The sequence below is a fragment of the Ictalurus furcatus genome, chromosome 13, assembly GCF_023375685.1.
Source record: "Ictalurus furcatus strain D&B chromosome 13, Billie_1.0, whole genome shotgun sequence".
NCBI lineage: Eukaryota > Metazoa > Chordata > Actinopteri > Siluriformes > Ictaluridae > Ictalurus > Ictalurus furcatus.
This window is the reverse complement of record NC_071267.1, coordinates 13,272,339-13,291,686: the sequence shown is the minus strand read 5'-3', so window position 1 is coordinate 13,291,686 and position 19,348 is coordinate 13,272,339. Positions and strand designations below refer to the sequence as shown.

The 19,348-nt window shown below is 39.2% G+C and overlaps 2 protein-coding genes across 3 annotated transcripts in view; one reads left to right on the top strand and one right to left on the bottom strand.

Moving 5' to 3' along the window:
* spata20 (spermatogenesis associated 20) overlaps positions 1 to 4,008 on the bottom strand; it is a 54,416-nt gene extending 50,408 nt beyond the window's left edge. For both annotated transcript variants that reach the window (XM_053639476.1, XM_053639477.1), the window contains exons 1-3: positions 3,581 to 4,008; positions 1,244 to 1,381; positions 1,009 to 1,073 (exon numbers count right to left, since the gene is read on the bottom strand). In XM_053639476.1, the coding sequence (XP_053495451.1) occupies positions 1,009 to 1,073; positions 1,244 to 1,381; positions 3,581 to 3,783 (406 nt within the window). In that variant the 5' untranslated portion in view covers positions 3,784 to 4,008. The remainder of the gene's footprint in view (positions 1 to 1,008; positions 1,074 to 1,243; positions 1,382 to 3,580) is intronic.
* A 137-nt stretch (positions 4,009 to 4,145) lies between these two features.
* Positions 4,146 to 18,896, top strand: dhx8 (DEAH (Asp-Glu-Ala-His) box polypeptide 8). Its single transcript, XM_053639724.1, has 23 exons — positions 4,146 to 4,283; positions 5,579 to 5,664; positions 6,513 to 6,585; positions 6,697 to 6,788; positions 6,905 to 7,011; positions 8,915 to 9,259; positions 9,460 to 9,604; positions 10,513 to 10,716; positions 10,944 to 11,031; positions 11,155 to 11,252; positions 11,329 to 11,476; positions 11,948 to 12,129; positions 12,307 to 12,501; positions 13,857 to 14,042; positions 14,334 to 14,544; positions 14,939 to 15,120; positions 15,220 to 15,360; positions 15,450 to 15,605; positions 15,709 to 15,846; positions 15,960 to 16,088; positions 17,431 to 17,627; positions 17,761 to 17,940; positions 18,048 to 18,896. The coding sequence occupies exons 1-23, from the start codon at positions 4,175 to 4,177 to the stop codon at positions 18,265 to 18,267; spliced, it is 3,612 nt and encodes a 1,203-aa protein (XP_053495699.1). The 5' UTR covers positions 4,146 to 4,174; the 3' UTR covers positions 18,268 to 18,896.
* Positions 18,897 to 19,348: the final 452 nt, after the last annotated feature.

Genomic DNA, 19,348 nt, shown 5'->3' with positions numbered 1-19,348 from the left:
AAGAAAGCTTGCTTCCCTCTGCCCTGACAATGTTCCCCAACTCTGAAGATTGGTTTTTCCAGCAGGACAATGCTAAATGCCACACCGCCAGGTCTATCAAGGTGTGGATGGAGGACCACCAGATCAAGACCTTGTCATGGCCAGCCCAATCTCCAGACCTGAACTCCACTGAAAACCTCTGGAATGTGATCAAGAGGAAGACGGATGGTCACAAGCCATCAAACAAAGCCTATGGAGTGGCATAAAGTTACCCAACATCAATGTGAAAGACTGGTGGAGAGCATGCCAAGACACATGAAAACTGTGATTGAAAATCAGGATTATTTCACCAAATATTGATTTCCAAACTCTTCCTAAGTTAAAACATTACTACTGTGTTGTTTACAAATGAATATGAACTTATTTTCTTTGCATTATTTGATGTCTGACAACACTGCATCTGTTTTTGCTATTTTGATCAGTTGTAATTTTCTGCAAATAAATGCTCTAAATGACAATATTGTTATTTGGAATTTGGGAGAAATTTTGTCAGAGGTTTATACAATAAAACAAAAATTTTCATTTTACCTGAACACATACCTATAAATAACCTGAGAAACTGATCATTTTGAAGTGGTCTCAATTTTTTATGTATATATATATATATATATAGAGAGAGAGAGAGAGAGAGAGATATGTGACTAATATTGATAAGTATGAGCAAAGAAGGCTGTGAAAAATTGTCTTTATTGCTTATCATTTTGATCTTTTGTTCAAAAAATACACATTTTTTCCATGGCTGGATCAGAAAGCTTTAACCGGACTTTAACAGGAAACATGGCAAGCACGTCATGCACACCACTGTTACCAAACTTAGTAACAAACTCAAAAAGACTGGAAGTGTTGCGGACAAACCAAGAAGTTAACGTCCACGAACATCCACTGATGAAGGCACAACTGACATGGTGCTGGCCATAGTCCCTTACGCATGGAGACTTTTGGGACACCCTGTATTTGCTGTGTGCTTACCTGATAAAAAAATGGGTTTATCTTCACTTTTTGCTTTGTCGAATGCCTCTTGACCCCAGGGAAACCTGAAAGTAAAAAAAGCAAAGGATACAGACATTTGTATGCTAATGGTAGATGTAAAGACATGCCACACACTACTCAAAACACTAAAATATAAAATGGGTGTATTAGCAACATATGGAAGAAATGTTTGTTTCCTCTATATTTTTTTCTCGGTTTAAAAGCATTTCCTCACCAGTCCACAGGGTTATGGGCATGCTGCTGTAGGTATGGGGATTTCTCTTTGTTCAGGCGATTTGTGTGTTTTGGTGGGTGCAAACTCTCTCGTCCATTGCTCCCGGATGCCATACTGAAACGGGCTGCTGCACAAATCCTAGGTTCAAACAGATAGAGGTCTTCAGACTATGAATTTAGGTACAGTATTTACAGTCATGTGAAAAAATAATATACCCCATGGAAATTGTTGGCTTTTTTGACATACTTGGACAAGCAAATCATCTTCGAAACAGTGCCTTTAATTAAAGTTGAAATACTTGAACAAAACAACAAGGAAAAATAGCATTTTCAATCATGTATTCAACAGAAATATCAACAAATGTGATATCCTTCTGTGGAAAAAGTAAGTACAACCTTGGCCTCAGAAGCTAGTATTGCCCCCTTTAGCAGAAATAACTTCTTGTAGGCATTTTAGGTGTTTTCTTGCATTTCAAATACTTCCCATTTCAAATCCCTGAAAACATTTCAATGGGATTCAAATCTGGCTTTGACTAGGCCATTCCATAACCCTCAATTTCTTCTTTTTGAGCCATTCCTTGGTGGATTTGTGCTTAGGATCATTATCCTGCTGAAAGGTACACCTGCGGTTCAACTTCAGCTTTCGGAAAGATGGCCTCACATTATCTTCAAGCACTCTTTGATATGATGCAGAATACATAGTTGAATCATTGAATGCAAGTTGTCCAGTCCCTGAGTCAGCAAAGCAATCCTAACCATAACATTCCCACCACCGTGCTTCACAGTTGGTATGAGGTGCTTCTCCTGAAAAGCTGTCTTTGGTCTGCACCAAACATGTCTGCTGTTACTGTGGCCAAATATCTCTATCTTTGATTCATCTGTCCAGATGTCCATCTCTCCAGATCTGTCTATATGCTCATTGGCAAACTGTAGTCTTGCAACGGCTTTTTCCTGGCACGCCTCCCATGAAGGTCAAATTTATGCAATCTCTTTATGATTTTAGAAGCATACACTTTAACACCATCAGCTGTAAGACTTACTAGCAGATCATGTGATGAGATTTTGGGGTTCTTGGAGACTTCTTTTTTGCATCAGACGACCTGCTCTTGGGCTGAGGACTAAGGATTTGCTAGGACGGCCAGTCCTGCACAAATTGGCAGTTTTTTGAAATCTCTGCCACTTGTAAATGATTTTCCTTACAGTGGAATGATGTATTTCAGATAATTTGGAGATCTTTTCAAATCCCTTGCCAGACTCATATGCATCAACAACATTTTTTTTCGAAGGCCTTTTAGAACTTTTTAGATCTTGGCATGATGACACCACACACCTCAATAGCAAGGGGAACACCAGACACTAGATATGAAAGGGGTATAAATAAGACCGGTTCCACCTGCACTCTCTAAGCAGGTTCAAATCACTGGCTCCCAATCTTGAACACCTGTTTCTAATTTTATGGATTTGAAGGTGTGATTAATGTAGGGGTGTACTTACTTTTTCAATGTCACTGATCTGTTTATTTATTTATTTATTTTTTTATTCAAATTGTGAAAATTATTACACAATATAGATTTTGTGTCATTTGATAGTGTATCAATTTTATTAATAGGCTCTGTTTCAAAGAGGATCAAATGTTTGCTTGTTCAAATATCTAAAAAAAATAATAATAATAATGAAAAATAATAATAATAATTTCCATGGGTTGTACTTATTTTTTTTTTACATGACTGTATATGAGTAACACTGTACGGTATGTTCTGGTGTGTCCTCAGTGTTCAAGCTTGTTTGCCACATGTCAGTGTGTTGGTGTTACTTGTAAGGAGCTGAAGCTTAGCAGAACCTGCAGTGTCAAACTAAATAAATGGCAAATTATAAGCATTCATCATGTTGGGAATTAAGGCTGTGTTAGTGCAGAGATTAAGGGACAGTCTAAAGACAACACATTTAGGGCCTTATCATTATTGTATATCATTTTCATAACAGAATATTCATACCCTTTCAAAACGTTTTTTTAATCTTCTGAAAATTGTAAGGCTTTCTGTACCTCTACAAGAACCATGTGAGCCAATATCTGTCTATATATGTGTCTAGCTTGCAGTATACACCTTTTTCCAACCGTCCAACCAGCCAGACTGCCATTTTGACACGGTGTTTGATGTAAACAACCCTGTTAGACAGCATGCTTTCTAAAACAGCTGGAAAAGCAGTTTGTTTACATTAGTTAGCTTGCTGACTGGGACAAAGTGACATTCAGTATATGTGACATAGCATGAAGAAGTTCTGTATCAAACCCTGTGAGTAGGGAGCTCTGAAGTGTTTCCAGCTGCGAGCTTGTTACCTGAATCTGTCCTGGGACGCAGTGCAGCGTAGAAGTCTATAGTAGCTGTCAGTGTGTGTAGGTGTGTGTCCACAGTCCCGCCCTACAGAGACAGTGAGACTCGGAGTTGTGTCTTTTTTAAAGAAAGCTCCACTGAGCAGACTGCAGTTTGCAGGTATAGTAGCAGACGCCAGAGACCGAATCCAGCGGGATCTGAGCATCATAACGTCCGCAAACACAACAGTTCTGGCTGGAATCCGGAGTCCAGTCAATGTGAACTTCACAAATCAGCCACAAGATGTCACTGTATAACCCTTTACTCACAACACACTGGTTGGATGGAATTTTATACTGATGTTTACATGAAGTTTTAATCTGTCGAATTACCATATTCAGGGCGCAACCAAACTCATAAGCTGATAAACTCAGATATTCTGATGTGCGCTTGTGTTCTAATTTTTGTTTTATTTCCATTGAGGTCAAAATCTGTCCTGTCCACAAGAGGGCGACATATTCGTAGTGCTGCAAATACCCGGAAGTAATAGTTCTTGCAAGCGGCGGAAGTGGAACGCTTTTACGTCCTGTGGTTCGTGAAAACAAAATAGATAGTGTAACATGGCCGACCTCGGTGAAGATGAGCTCAAACAGCTCGAGTATTTGTCTTTAGTGTCTAAAGTTTGTACCGAGCTTGACAACCACTTGGGAATCAGCGACAAGGACCTTGGTGAGTTTAAATATTTAATAACTGCGAGCTGTAAACTTTAATAATCTGCAGTACCTGCTTAGCCAACTAGCTGCTGTGGCTGATGAATACTAAACAGCTGTATATCGCACATGTAGTGTAACACACACACACACACACACACACACACACGCACACACGCACACACGTATGTATGTATGTATGTATGTATGTATGTATGTATGTATGTATGTGTGTATATGTGTATATGTGTATGTGTTTGTATATAAAATGTCGAAGATATTATTTCATACCGCATTTACTGTGTTTATACAAGTAGTAAGGAGCCGTTTGGGATTCATTATCTGCCTAGGCTAGCTAGATTTTATGTAACAGAATGTACTGGAATAAAGTTCATTTGAAGTTGGACGTTCGATATTAGCAGAAATGCGGAAACTAAGGGACCGTCTCTAAAGTTACATACGAGATTGTTAAACAAGATTCTAACTTCAACAGCATTTGAAGGGAATGATGTACAGTCACACAACCTACTGTAAAGTGTTCGACTAGGTGTCAGGTATGACGCACACCTTTTAGAATTTTGATATTTAACCCTACAATGCATGAACCAAAAAAACCTTCACAAATGCATAAAGGGGTCAAAATGACCCATACTGGATTGAATGGTTTTCTTCCAAAAAATAGATGTCCTGTTAATGAAATTATTTATATATATATATATATATATATATATATATATATATATATATATATATATATATTAGTGTGTGTGTATGTATGTATGTAAATTTTATATATATATATATGTGTGTGTGTGTGTATGTATGTGTGTATATTTTATATATATATAAAATTTACATACGCGCGCGTGTGTAATATATATATATATATATATATATATATATATATACATACACATACACACACGTATATCACAAAAGTGAGTACACCCCTCACATTGTTGTAAATATTTGATTATATCTTTTCATGTGACAACACTGAAGATATGACACTTTGCTACAATGTAAAGTAGTGAGTGTACAGCTTGTATGACAGTGTAAATTTGCTGTCCCCTCAAAATAACAATCACCTGGTAAAGAGTAGCAGAGTGTACTCGTGTTTATAAATAATATGTTGATGTATCACTCTGTAAATAAATGTAAACAAATCTTCCAAATGCTCATTAAGGCTGTAGCACTTTCTCCGCCCTGCCTTGTAGAACAGTAGTGATTTTTACCACCTTATAACTTGCAGGTAATGTGACCATTTGTCTTTGTATCTCATATACTCATACCCCTTCCTGTTGCTGTTTACAGCGGAGTTTGTCATCAGCCTTGCAGAAAAGAACCCAACGTTTGATAGTTTTAAGTCGGCGCTGATCAAAAATGGAGCAGAGTTTACAGTAAGTCATGTTTTAGTCGGGTTTTTTTTTTAACCTGACTAACTAATTCATGTAAATAAGTGGTTTCTGCATATGATGTGAATTAATATTCGAGATAGGCGATATAAACGTAAAACTATTCCACGAAATTCCATGGTGTTTGTTTTGCGGTGATGATATGGAAAATAGTAACGTTCGATACTATCTTTTTGGCCACACATCAGCATACAGTGTTTGGTGTTTTTGCTTGAGGTTGTGGAACACATTTGAAGTGTTTCCTTCCTTTTTCGATACAGGGTTTTGACACACTTTACAAATCACAGCCGTTTGATTCACATCTGATCTTCTGTATCTGATCCACTTCTGTATTATGGAGGAAGCTCCTTTTTGGGGGATTTATTCTTCTTCCTCATTTAGGGTTTCAATAGTGTCTCACTCAAACTAGTGAGGTGTGAGGTGCCCACGTTGCGGAGCGCAAACACGTCATCAACTATATCATCGATGTAGGCAGGAATTGTACCGGTATACCATGGACGATACGATATGGCACAGCCCTAATTGATATAATAATCATAAATTGGCAATGTGGTAAAAAATAACAATAGTAACATAGAACAGTATGTATTTTTCTATTTGTTTATTTTTTCGTTATGTTTTGCAAATAAAAGACCAGTAAAACAGTGGCGCAATATTATTAAAAGCTATAAGTTCTATAAAGCAGTTATAGTAATTAAGGAGGGAAGTTACCAGTGGTACTCGCATGCGGAGGATGTTTTGTCCTCTGCAGTACAGTTTTCTTTTTCTTCTTCTTTTTTTTTTATTCATATTGTAGATATTGGCTCATATAATTCATGTTTTACTCCCTACAGGACTCACTCATTAGCAACTTACTCCGTCTCATTCAAACAATGCAACCACCTGCTAAAGCATCCACTAGTAAAGGTAAATAATCCAGTGTTGTGTGCTTAGTATGAAAACTATCAATTTCCAGACAGATTTTTCATTTTATTTTTTTTTTTACACTATCGTTTTGCCTTTTGATAATTTCTGCAGGGAGTGAGCCTGTTGTCAAGTCGAAGAGTGAAAAAGACCGGTTAAAGGAGTTGTTTCCTGCCTTGTGCAGAGCTGACAATCCCAACACCAGAGTGAGTCGTTCTTGCTTGCTTTCCTTTTGTATGCATGTGTTTATAAAATGAAAAATACTGTTTTTTAAATAAAATAATTAAAGTGCTGATGAGAACATCTGTTCTTCATTGCCCAGGCCATGCTAGACGAAGACGATGTAAAGGTTGCGGCTGATGCTATGAAAGAGCTGGAGATGTTTATGCCCAGTGTCAACGCCACAGACTCTAAGAGCAGCAAACAGAGGTGTGATTCCTGCTGCTCACTGCAGAAATTCAGTGTAGATGAAATTGGTCTTTCTTGTTCTTACGTAGTATTCTATTTGGCTTAATTTTACCAGAGAAGGTTTGGCAATGACTGAATAGATCAGACATGGTAAAGTACAGTGGCCTCCACTAATATTAGCACCCTTGGTAAATATGAACAAAGAAGGCTGTGAAAAATTGTCTTTATTATTTAACCTTTTGATCTTTTGTACAAAAATACTCTGCTCTCATGGATATCAAACAATTGCAAACACAATACAGATTTAGCCAAAAAAAATCATTGTTAAATATGTGTGCCACAATTATTGGCACTCTTTTAGTCGATACTTTGTGCTACCTCCCTTTGCCAAGATAACAGCTCTGAGTCTTCTCCTATAATGCCTGATGAGGTTGGAGAATACATGGCAAAGGATCTGAGAACATTACTCCATACAGAATCTCTCCAGATCCTTCAAATTTCAAGGTCCATCCTGGTGGACCATATTTTTTGTACAGGTTTTAAGTCACGGGACTGGGATGGCCATGGCAGGACCTTGATTTCGTGGTCAGTAAACCATTTTTGTGTAGATTTTGTTGTATGTTTTGGATCATTGTCCCAGCCTCAAAACATTAAAAAGCCACCACCACCATATTGAACCGTGGGCGTGTGCTCCAGAACCACCTCTGGTGTTTATTGCCCAAAAGCTCTATTTTGGTTTCATCTGACCATAGAACCCGATCCCATTTGAAGTTCCAGTAGTGTCTGGCAAAATGAAGACGCTTGAGTTTGTTTTTGGATGAGAGTAGAGGCTTTTTTCTTGAAACTTTTCCAAATAACTTGTGGTGATGTAGGTGACTTCGGATTGTAGTTTTGGGGACTTTCTGACCCCAAGATGCAAATAACTTCTGCAATTCTCCAGTTGTGATCCTTGGAGATTTTTTGGCCACTTGACCCATCCTCTTCACAGTGCGTTGAGACAATATAGACACACGTCCAATTCCAGGTTGATTCACAACATTTCCAGTTGACTGGAACTAATTATTGTCCTGATCGTGGAAATGGGCATTTTCAATGCTTTTATTATATTTGTATAGCCATTTCCCATTTTGTGTAGCTCAGCAACCTTTTGCTGCACTTCACAGCTATATTACTTGTTCTTTCCATTGTTATGAATGACTAAGGAAATTTGGTCTATGTGTTACCTCATATTTATACCCCTGCGAAAAAAGAAGTCATGGTTGAACAATTTCCTGTTCCTAGTCACCCAGGCGTACTAAAAATATTTAAAATATCAATGGGAATATACTTCAAATATATTTTTCTCATATGAATTCATGGGGTGCCAATAATTGTGCCACACATATATTTAACAGATTTTTTTTATAAGCCTGTGTTTTGTTTGCAATTGTTTGATATCCATGAGAGCAGCGTATTTTTGTGAATTTTTTGAACAAAGATCAAAAGCTTAAACAGTAAAGACCATTTTTTTTAAAGCCGCCTTTGCTCATATTTACCAAGAGTGCCAATATTATTGGAGGCCACTGTATGTGTGATAATTTGCTCAGATTACAGCTGGTAGTTCAGATGTACAAGTACTGTGCTCAATAAAGCAACAGACTGCCATGTGTATGCTAATATTAATACGTTATACAAATCTGTATTCAGATAAATACAGAAAATAATTTGCTATCGTGTGATTGCGTTTCAGTTTTCCAGATTCATGCTGATTAAAATCGTGGATGTTGTTGGTAATAGATTAATTAAAGAACCTTCTCAAGTAAAACTAATCCAGCACAGAAAAGGAATTTAATGTATAATAATATAATAATAGTATAATTAACCAATTATTTATTTGTGAAAAGATTGTCACATTTTGAATAAAATCAAAATCCGCACTGTTCAGATCTGAAGCCAGCAGCAGCAAGAAGAGTCGAAGAAGTAGGAGCCGCAGCCGAAGTCGGGACAGGGACCGAGACAGAGACCGGGACAGGAAGAGACGCCACCGCTCTCGCTCGCGCTCTAGATCTCGCTCTCCTGACCGGGAGAGGAGGAAGCGCAGGAGTCGCTGGCATTCCCGCAGCAGATCCAGGAGTCCAGGCCGAGTGGACCGAGAGAAAGGTTCAGACCGCTGGAGGGACAAACATGTAGACCGGCCGCCCCCAGAGGAGCCTGCTGTGGGTGACATCTACAATGGCAAAGTCACCAGCATCATGCAGTTTGGTTGCTTTGTGCAGCTTGAAGGGTTGAGGTTCGTTCCAGTACTGTGTTTCTTTCCCCTTGTGTCTGCATTTTATTCACTTTGCACTTGATTTCTCCTTGTGAAATCAGTTGAGATGAATGTACCCTTGACTTAACTGAGTTTGCTCTTATGAGTGTTCTGTATTTGCATATAGTGCACTCAAGGAACTTTTTTTGTCATCTGTTGAATATACTTGTTTGTGAATATAGGAAACGTTGGGAGGGCTTGGTTCATATCTCGGAGCTTAGAAGAGAGGGCAGAGTGGCAAATGTCGCAGATGTGGTCAGCAAAGGTCAGAGGGTGAAGGTCAAGGTGTTGTCTTTCACAGGCTCTAAGACCAGCCTGAGCATGAAGGTAAGTGGGCAAAAAGCTCATCCACTGTATGCATACACGGCATTCTAAACCCCTAGATAATTACTCCAATACTTTAAAAATAAAAAAACACATTCTGTCTCGTGGACACTACTCAACTTTTAACAATTCCACAATCTGTAGGTGTCCTGCTTATGTCGGTTATCTTCTCAACATAACACTGTGCTCACGCTCAATATGACCTTTTACCCGTAAGGATCCCGAACAAAGAGCTCCTGATCCCAAAATCCCATTGTTGCATAAAATGTCTCCCGTTACATTTCCAAATTTTTTGCTGGCAACAGAAAAATCTGGGCTTAAAATGTGCAGTCTGCAGTACTGAATGTGTGTACAGTTTTTATTTATTTATTTATTTACCTTCATTTATTCACCTCAAATTGACAATCAACACAAAATTAATCACTTTGTAATAAGTAAATTGGATGCTCAAACTGGCCATAGAAGAACATAATTGAATTATATATGAGTATATGAAAGAGTTTACAAAGTAAACACAAAGTATTGAAAAAGGTTACTCAAATTGTTCTTAGACAATCTTACAATAATTAATTCTATAATGCCTATAATATTTAATTATAATTTTTTAATTATAGTTCTATAATATTTTCTAGCTGTGCTTTACACTTGATTTTCGGACATCAAACATGAAAGGTTATTCAGAAGCCGTCTACTAATACTTATATTTGTGTATGCATAAATAATAAAATAACAGTTTATATAAGGTATGTAGGATTAAACTCTAAAGAAATATTTTTAAATTAAAAAAAACATAGGGAAATTTTTATTTAATAGCGATTGGGTAATATTTAGAGGCATTGACATTATCCTATCATTAGCACTCCTCTGTTGTTTCTCTATGCAAGAGTGATGTTTGCTTTTACATGTGTCAGGATGTTGACCAGGAAACAGGTGAGGACTTGAATCCCAACAGAAGGAAGAATGTTGGTGGCGATGGTCCGGAGGAGTCTGCCATGAGGAATCCAGACAGGCCCACCAACCTCAACCTGGGTCACGCTCCTGAGGTGGAGGATGACACGCTAGAGCGCAAAAGACTGACCAAGATCTCTGATCCAGAGAAGTGGGAGATCAAACAAGTATGCTTTCCTGCACAACTGATTTTGTGGAAGAACTGCATTACTGCTACTTGTTTAGTCCTTTTTGAATTGGCCACCTGTGTACCAACAAATTCCTGAGTAATGACTTGTCCATTAGATGGCAGCATTGCTTTTACTAGTGAAAATTGTGCTGCTGCAATAAAGACCTGTTGAATGTTATGTTAATTGTGTGTAGATATTTATTTATTATTCATTATTGTCTCCAGATGATTGCTGCCAATGTGCTGTCCAAAGAGGAATTTCCAGACTTTGATGAGGAAACGGGGATCCTGCCTAAAGTAGACGATGAAGAGGGTATGCCAAAGTGACTGGTGCTTTCTTGAACATGAGAGCCCATTCGCATGTATTGTTCTTGAGCAGTACAACCATTTATGTCCATTCAGTGTGTTTGACTTTCTCTAATTGTCCTTTGCTCAGATGAGGATCTGGAGATCGAACTGGTGGAAGAGGAGCCGCCTTTCCTGAGAGGACACACCAAACAGAGCATGGATATGAGCCCTGTGAAAATAGTGAAGGTCATTAAACATTCTGATTAGAAGATGTAAGGTGCCACAGGGTTGTGCCTGTAACTCATAGTCTGTTTGTTTTTAGAACCCTGATGGCTCGCTGTCTCAGGCAGCCATGATGCAGAGCGCACTGGCTAAAGAGAGGCGGGAAGTGAAGCAGGCTCAGCGTGAGGCTGAGATGGACTCCATTCCTATGGGCCTCAATAAGCACTGGGTGGACCCTCTACCTGACGGTATGATCTGACGGTATTATTTTGAGAATTGTAGTCTGAATTATATCAGTTGTAGCTTTAGGTAGAAGCCTGGAGTACTTGCTTGGTTCAGGACAGCTATACTAATCCCCAATCAAGATCTTCCTATCTAGGTGCTGCATCTAGAATGCTCTTTGCCAATTTTATTCTTTTCAAAGAATTAGTAGCCTTTTCTGTGCAGTTACTGAGCTTAAAAGATGCAGTGAAGGTTGCATAATTTTAAGCACTGGCCCACCAAGCAGGAAAGGCTATTATATGACTAAACAGTGGGCTTGATGGCCATCTGATTTCCTGCCGCCTTTTAAAAGGGTGGATGAAGGCTGATCTGCAGCTATCTCAGATATCAATATGCCCTCTGGCCTGGCATGAGTCCATCCTGCTTGTCCCTATTTCAATAAGTGCACTCCTCTGTCCCTCCATGCTCTCCTCTCACCCTTATTTACATGCACACAGTTGATGGCAGGCAGATCGCCGCTAACATGCGGGGTATTGGCATGATGCCCAATGACATCCCAGAGTGGAAGAAGCACGCTTTTGGTGGCAACAAGGCTTCATACGGAAAGAAGACGCAGCTATCCATCATCGAGCAGCGAGAGAGTCTGCCAATCTACAAGCTCAAAGAACAGCTCGTTCAGGTCTGTGTTTTACATTCATGGTGCAGTTACTTAATTACGACCCGATTTATGGTTATAATGACACAGGCCTTTGTTCAGAATGTGCTGTTCCTGTATGTATAATTTCCAATAATATGGATTGGAAGGATCTACTTGGAACATGTGAAATCATTATGCTTTGGTGTTATATTGTTACAGGCTGTTCATGATAACCAGATCCTGATTGTGATTGGAGAGACAGGCTCAGGGAAGACCACACAGATCACTCAGTACCTGGCTGAGGCTGGATACACAGCACGTGGGAAGATTGGCTGCACACAGCCCAGAAGAGTGGCTGCCATGTCTGTGGCTAAGAGAGTGTCTGAAGAATATGGTTGTTGTTTGGGACAGGAGGTAAATAAGCTGTATTACTATTATACAGTTAGGATGTCCAACACACATACCCGCTGAATCCATTTGTTGCCTTTAGTTAGTTAAGTCTTGCACTGCATGGGATAGAGTAATATTCATAACTATGGCTGCAACACCTAATCGATAATAATCAATTAGTTGGTCTGCGCGGCACAGGGCATGTTTACTCATTACGTTACTTCTGTTCAGAAAACACGCTTCGGAGAGTAAATACTAAGGTTGTGTCCCAAATGAAGCACTGTACACTTACACTATGCACTCTGCACTACCATTTAGTGTGTGGATTTTAGAAAGGTAATATCATCTCAAATATAACACTCGCTTTTTTTTTTTTTTTTTTTTACTAACCGGAAGTATAAGCCACAACTGCGCATGACGTCATACTTACACTAGCATTAGCAGACACCTAGAGTCACCAATAATGACTTTCTTCAGTTTACTTTCTGTCAGCGTTACCTTTTATTCCCAACATGACCTCAGTCACCATCAGACGGATGTGAAATCGTGTAACCTTCAAGTCCTCTAAGGGGAGCATTTTAAACACTGTGGAAATCAAACTGATGCACGAGGACAAACTCATGTTTATATCCAAAATCCCCTGTGTGTAAGGGGTTGGGGAAACTGGTGCAAGCTGCTTAAAAGGTTTAGTTTAATTTAAGTTTGTCATTATATGCTGTATTTGCACGCTTGCAGTGTAAATTCTGTTGTTTATTATAACGGAAGTGATGTGTTAGTAACGAGGCCACATTGCTGATCACGCGCTGTGCAGACGCGCTGATACACAGTGGGAGTGGGAGTAAGATCTGTAATGTCTAATTAAAACATTATGATCAAAAGTAAACACAAGTGAAATATGTCTAAAGGCAGTGAGTAACAGAAACCACAATGTGCAGTGAAGGTGAGTTTTTATTATTCATTTAGGACTGTAGTTTAATTGGGTGCTTTTTGTACATCCATAAAAATAATGCATAAATACTATAAAATTATTTTATAGTATTTATGCATTATTTTTATGGATGCACAAAAAGCACCCAATTAAACTACGGTCCTACATTAATAATATATATTCTGGTGTGTGTGTGTGTGTGTGTGTTGGGTTATTTTCCGTTTTGGACAAATAGTTGTGTAAAGTTTTTGTCTGAAGTTTATATTTGTAACACTCAGTTTGTGGATTTTATTTTAAATAAACAAAAAAATGGTACTGAAAACTTGCCCCACCCTGTCCGATTAACCGATTAATCGGAATAATAATAATAAATAATCGGCCAACTAATCGATTATGAAAATAATCGTTAGTTGCAACCCTAATCATAACATCTTTCTTCTGGTTTTCACAGGTGGGCTACACTATCCGTTTTGAGGACTGCACGAGTCCAGACACGGTCATCAAGTACATGACAGACGGTATGCTGCTCAGAGAGTGTCTGATTGACCCTGATCTGGGCCAGTATGCTATCATTATGCTGGATGAGGCTCACGAAAGGACCATCCACACAGATGTGCTCTTTGGCCTGCTCAAGAAGGTAGGGCCATTATGATAAGCTAATGTCTGTTGGAAATTAAAGGAGTGGTTTATACTTTTTTTAAAGCACTCTGTTGCCTGTAGAACATACCCGTCAGTCCAATTAGTATACTGTAGCAAGATTGAGATAACTTAGTACTCCTGTTTTCTCATTAACAGTTGGCTAATGAAAATGTCACCGAAGCATATGCACCATGTAGTAAAACGTTTTATGTTAATGTGGCTACATTGATTTGATAAGGTTACTTTAACTTTATAGCCATCACATTGTTTTTGGGCTCTTCTTATGTAGACTGTACAGAAGCGCCCAGACATGAAGCTGATTGTGACGTCTGCTACACTGGATGCTGTGAAATTCTCCCAATATTTCTACGAGGCCCCTATTTTCACCATCCCAGGTCGTACGTATCCAGTAGAGGTGCTATACACTAAAGAGCCTGAGACAGATTACCTGGATGCCAGTCTGATCACAGTCATGCAGATCCACCTCACTGAGCCACCAGGTAAAGCAGCAGTATTTAATACTGAAAGATCAAAACTCTGTGTTATAATTGCACTAAATGTTCAGAATCTTATCTAGGAATGGTTCAGGTTGTGCAAAGTGACCTCCAGCAATCTGTCTAACTGGATGGTCAGTTTCATTGAATAGATATACACTAATGTGTTTCTTTTAGGACGTCTAAAGCTCGTTACTTTTATACAAGTAAAATGTGTGCAAAGATCATCATCAAGGGGTCATTAGTAATAAGTAAACACGGATAGAGTTCCCAGGATGTAAACAGTTTGACACTTTCTGATATAAGGGGCGTTGTAATAGAATATTTGATTATAATCTATTAGTCATAATTATGTCATGTCAATAATTATCACATCATTAACTTTTGTTTGAATCTGTAGGTGATATTCTGGTATTCTTGACGGGTCAAGAGGAGATCGACACAGCCTGTGAGATCCTGTATGAGCGAATGAAATCACTAGGCCCTGATGTGCCAGAGCTGATTATCCTACCTGTGTACTCTGCACTGCCCAGTGAGATGCAGACCAGGATCTTTGACCCAGCTCCACCTGGCAGCAGAAAGGTAGCAGCTTTTGTTCTGTCCTGTAGTAGCCATGTACTGCAGCCTTCCAACCTATAACAATTATTTAACCAGGACTCTGTACTTCACTTATTTATGTAGGTGGTCATTGCTACAAACATTGCTGAGACTTCTCTGACCATTGATGGAATCTACTATGTCGTGGATCCAGGTTTTGTCAAGCAGAAAGTGTACAACTCAAAAACCGGCATTGACCAGCTTGTGGTGACCCCCATCTCTCAGGTACGTACACACATGCATATAGCTGAAGGCTAAAAAATGAAGTGCTATCGCTCTGTAAAGACTTAACTGTCTTTGTTGTGGTGTTTTAGGCCCAGGCTAAGCAGCGAGCAGGCCGAGCAGGTAGGACAGGGCCCGGCAAGTGCTACAGACTGTACACAGAACGTGCATATAGAGATGAGATGCTCACCACCAATGTGCCTGAGATCCAAAGAACTAACCTGGCCAGCACTGTACTCTCCCTGAAGGTGTGTGTGTGTTTAAATAGTCACACACTTCTTAACTTTTAATTCTAGAATATCTTGTATGTTTTTGTGCTATTTTTGCCTACCAATTTTTGTCTCTGATTAGGCCATGGGAATTAATGACCTGTTATCCTTTGACTTCATGGACGCTCCTCCTATGGAGACGCTGATCACAGCAATGGAACAGCTGTACACGTTAGGAGCTCTGGACGATGAGGGACTACTCACTCGTCTCGGGCGCAGGGTATGACTTATTAAAGACTGTGTCTATGTTCTGTTGTGTTCACAAGTATTGAAATGGTGCTTAAGTGCAATAGGATGAATGCTGAAGCATTTCCTCATTTCTGTTCATCTCAGATGGCTGAGTTTCCTCTAGAGCCCATGCTGTGTAAGATGCTCATCATGTCTGTCCACCTGGGCTGCAGTGAAGAGATGCTAACAATAGTGTCCATGCTCTCTGTGCAGAACGTCTTCTATAGGCCAAAGGTAACACTCCTTGATAGCACTCACTCACACGGGTCATACCCATGGCCAGTGGTAATGTTCCTGTTTTCTTTTTTAATTCCTGTCTCTAGTTGTTTTATCTCCCCATTTCTATAACTCATGCTTCAATATGTATTCCAAAATGTACATAAGTGAAATAAATTTAAATATAGTGTAATTAACAGTGGCTACATATTTAGCTGAAGCTTTGTACTTCTAACTGCCAGTGGTAATGAAAATAACCTGGATGACATCTTGTGCGTGTGAGCATGCATGCTAAAACCTTTCAACATAGTGAAGTATGACTCAGTATTTGCAATGAATACCTCTGTCATACAACCATCTTTCCTTTTCTACTATATTGTCTCGCACGTTTCTGATTACATAAACATTATAAACACTTCTGACTATGGTCAGAGCTACAGAATTTGTGTCCTCCAAAAGTAGCTATAAGCCTTCAATCATCTCATCCTTTCAGCCTCTGTTAGTGAATGTTTTTTATACACTAACAGCTCCTTCGTCTTCATAGAACACTATGAAACCCCTAGGCACCTTTTAGTTTTGAGTCAGTACTGCTGTGTTAGCATTTCTAGCCTTATTAGCGCTCATTCTCCCTGTTTGTTGGAAGCAGTGTTTCTTCAAATATTTGTATAGCTGACTAGAAGGCCTTCAGTGGCTATGTGCCACTAGTATGGTTGAGTGGTGTGCACTCGCCATAGCACACACTGTTGCTGAGTGTGCTTAGTTGGCTGTCTCCATATCCCCTGCCGTCTAGCAGACTAGACATTGCCACTTGCCGCTAGTTTAATTAAGTGTTTTTCCCGAGTCATACCATACACACTATTCAGTGCCGAATTTACTGGATTTACACTGATACATAGCTCTGGGAGTGGAGTTGTTTTTTCTTCCACACAACAGACCCCTCATTGTGCCCCACTCCCCCCACCCCCACCCCCCCAACTAAGGAGCAGGCCATTCAGGACCTTGTTTGCTTAAAGGCATTATCCAGGTGATTCTCTTCACCACTGCCATTTAGGAGGTGTGAACCTGTTATGGACCTAGCTGTAGTTCTTCAAAGCCCAAATAACTGCCAGTAAGAACTCTCAAAGATGAAAAGATGGCTGTATGCCAATGGTATTTATTGCTAATACTATGGTTTCAGCATGCATATGGTCAAAAATGTATCCAGGTGATTCCCACCAGCCCTGATTATCTGGGGTTCACTGTTATTAGATATGGTCAGAATTCTAATCAGATACAGAAACACCCTGACAAAGAACAACAGTATTATGTTTCTAAATCAATATACATGAATGTTCTTCATCATCTGTATGCTGAATTTCAGGACAAACAGGCTCTAGCTGACCAGAAGAAGGCTAAGTTCCACCAGCCTGAGGGAGACCACCTCACTTTACTGGCTGTGTACAACTCTTGGAAGAACAACAAGTTCTCCAATCCCTGGTGCTACGAGAACTTCATCCAGGCTCGCTCATTACGCCGCGCACAGGATATCCGCAAGCAAATGCTGGGCATCATGGACCGGTAAGGAATTTTTATTAACTTATTTTACAGCTGGTCCAAAATATAGTTTGCCTCTAGTTTACTCTGTGGGAATTTTAAGTGCATTAAAATGAGTAGGTTTTGAACAGGTACCTTATCCCTCTCATTCTTTTAGACACAAGTTGGATGTGGTATCATGTGGTAAGGCCACAGTACGTGTTCAGAAGGCAATCTGCAGTGGTTTCTTCCGTAATGCTGCTAAGAAAGACCCTCAGGAAGGCTACAGGACACTCATAGACCAGCAGGTGGTTTACATTCACCCCTCGAGTGCCCTCTTTAACCGACAACCTGAGTGGTATGTCTGCATCAACAGCAACAGCTCATCAACCTGTAGCATTGTGTTCTTTGTTCTTCTCTTTCCCTCTGTCCTCTGTGTAACCTGCTTTTTTCATCTTCCTTCAGGGTGGTATACCATGAACTGGTGTTGACCACCAAAGAGTACATGCGAGAGGTGACGACAATCGACCCACGTTGGCTGGTGGAGTTTGCGCCGGCCTTCTTCAAAGTATCCGACCCGACTCGCCTCAGCAAGCAGAAGAAACAGCAGCGTCTTGAGCCTCTCTATAACCGTTACGAGGAACCCAATGCCTGGAGAATTTCCAGAGCTTTCCGTAGACGCTAGAATGCGCTTACAGTGTACCTACAGTCTGGCAGTGTCCTCTAATGCTGCTGGTGACACATTGAAAACGTTGTGGACAGATCTTGAATCCTTTTTTTTATATATATTCATTTGTAAGTAGTTATATTATTGGCATGTGGAATGCTCCTCCTTAAATCTCTAGCTGAATAACAAAGGGGACCTTTTTGTCAGTTTAAAGACAAAACGTTGTTTTTGAATGAATAAATGTACAACTTTGTTGTATTGTCTTTTTTGTGTATATTTTTTGTTTCTGATTTCCTGTCATGACTTATTGTCATGTACAAAGATTATATTTGGCTTTGCAGCTTGTATGCATTGAAACAAAACTGATTTAGTTTTAACAGACTGTCAGTGATTAAAAGTACTAAAAAAAAAATGTATTCAAAGTTTATTGTTTTTAGTTTCTTTTGTTTTTGTCTCTCTGCATCAGGACTTATTGTTATTTGTTAACCATTATGAACGATGATTAAATACAGGAATGAGTTCCCAACTTAATTTTTTTTCATAGCAGGAAGTGATTAGAAATGTGTACAAGCTTTTTATATTAATCCTCAGCTGTATATTATTTTGGATCCTTCGTGCTGTGTAATAAACTTCGATCAGAAACGCCAGATCAGTATCATTTCCTCTGTTTTGTCCTAGTCCAAGAAATGGATTGTATTATTTGAAGTTTCCTCATAAACAGGAGTCCAAGCAGTGAAAACATATAAGTAACAAGAACACAGCTAGCATCCACCACTTAAAATAAAAAGTATCACTTAACTTGAAGAAATCCCTGTAAAGCCAAGAGTTTATTTCAATAAAAGAAACAGACCGGGTGAAGATTGATATGAATATTTAAGCTTATGAAAATATAAAACATTTAAAAGGAAAACACTGGAGTATGGTTGATAAACATAATTGTAGTATTTATTTATAGTTTTATTCAGGTTATTTGGATTATAATGTTACTGCTTAGAGAAATGCCCTCCAGGACTCCAGGTCCAACACATCATTCAGGTCACAAGTCAAAGGTCATGAGTAGTCATGCGACAGGAATATTTACACCCTGGAAGGCAATTCT

Coding starts and splice junctions, on each gene's coding strand:
- dhx8 (XM_053639724.1), top strand. CDS start 4,175: ATGGCCGACCTCGGTGAAGATGAGCTCAAACAGCTCGAGTATTTGTCT. Junction 11,477..11,947: donor GGTGGACCCTCTACCTGACG/GTATGATCTGAC, acceptor ACATGCACACAG/TTGATGGCAGGCAGATCGCC. Junction 14,043..14,333: donor TCTTTGGCCTGCTCAAGAAG/GTAGGGCCATTA, acceptor CTTCTTATGTAG/ACTGTACAGAAGCGCCCAGA.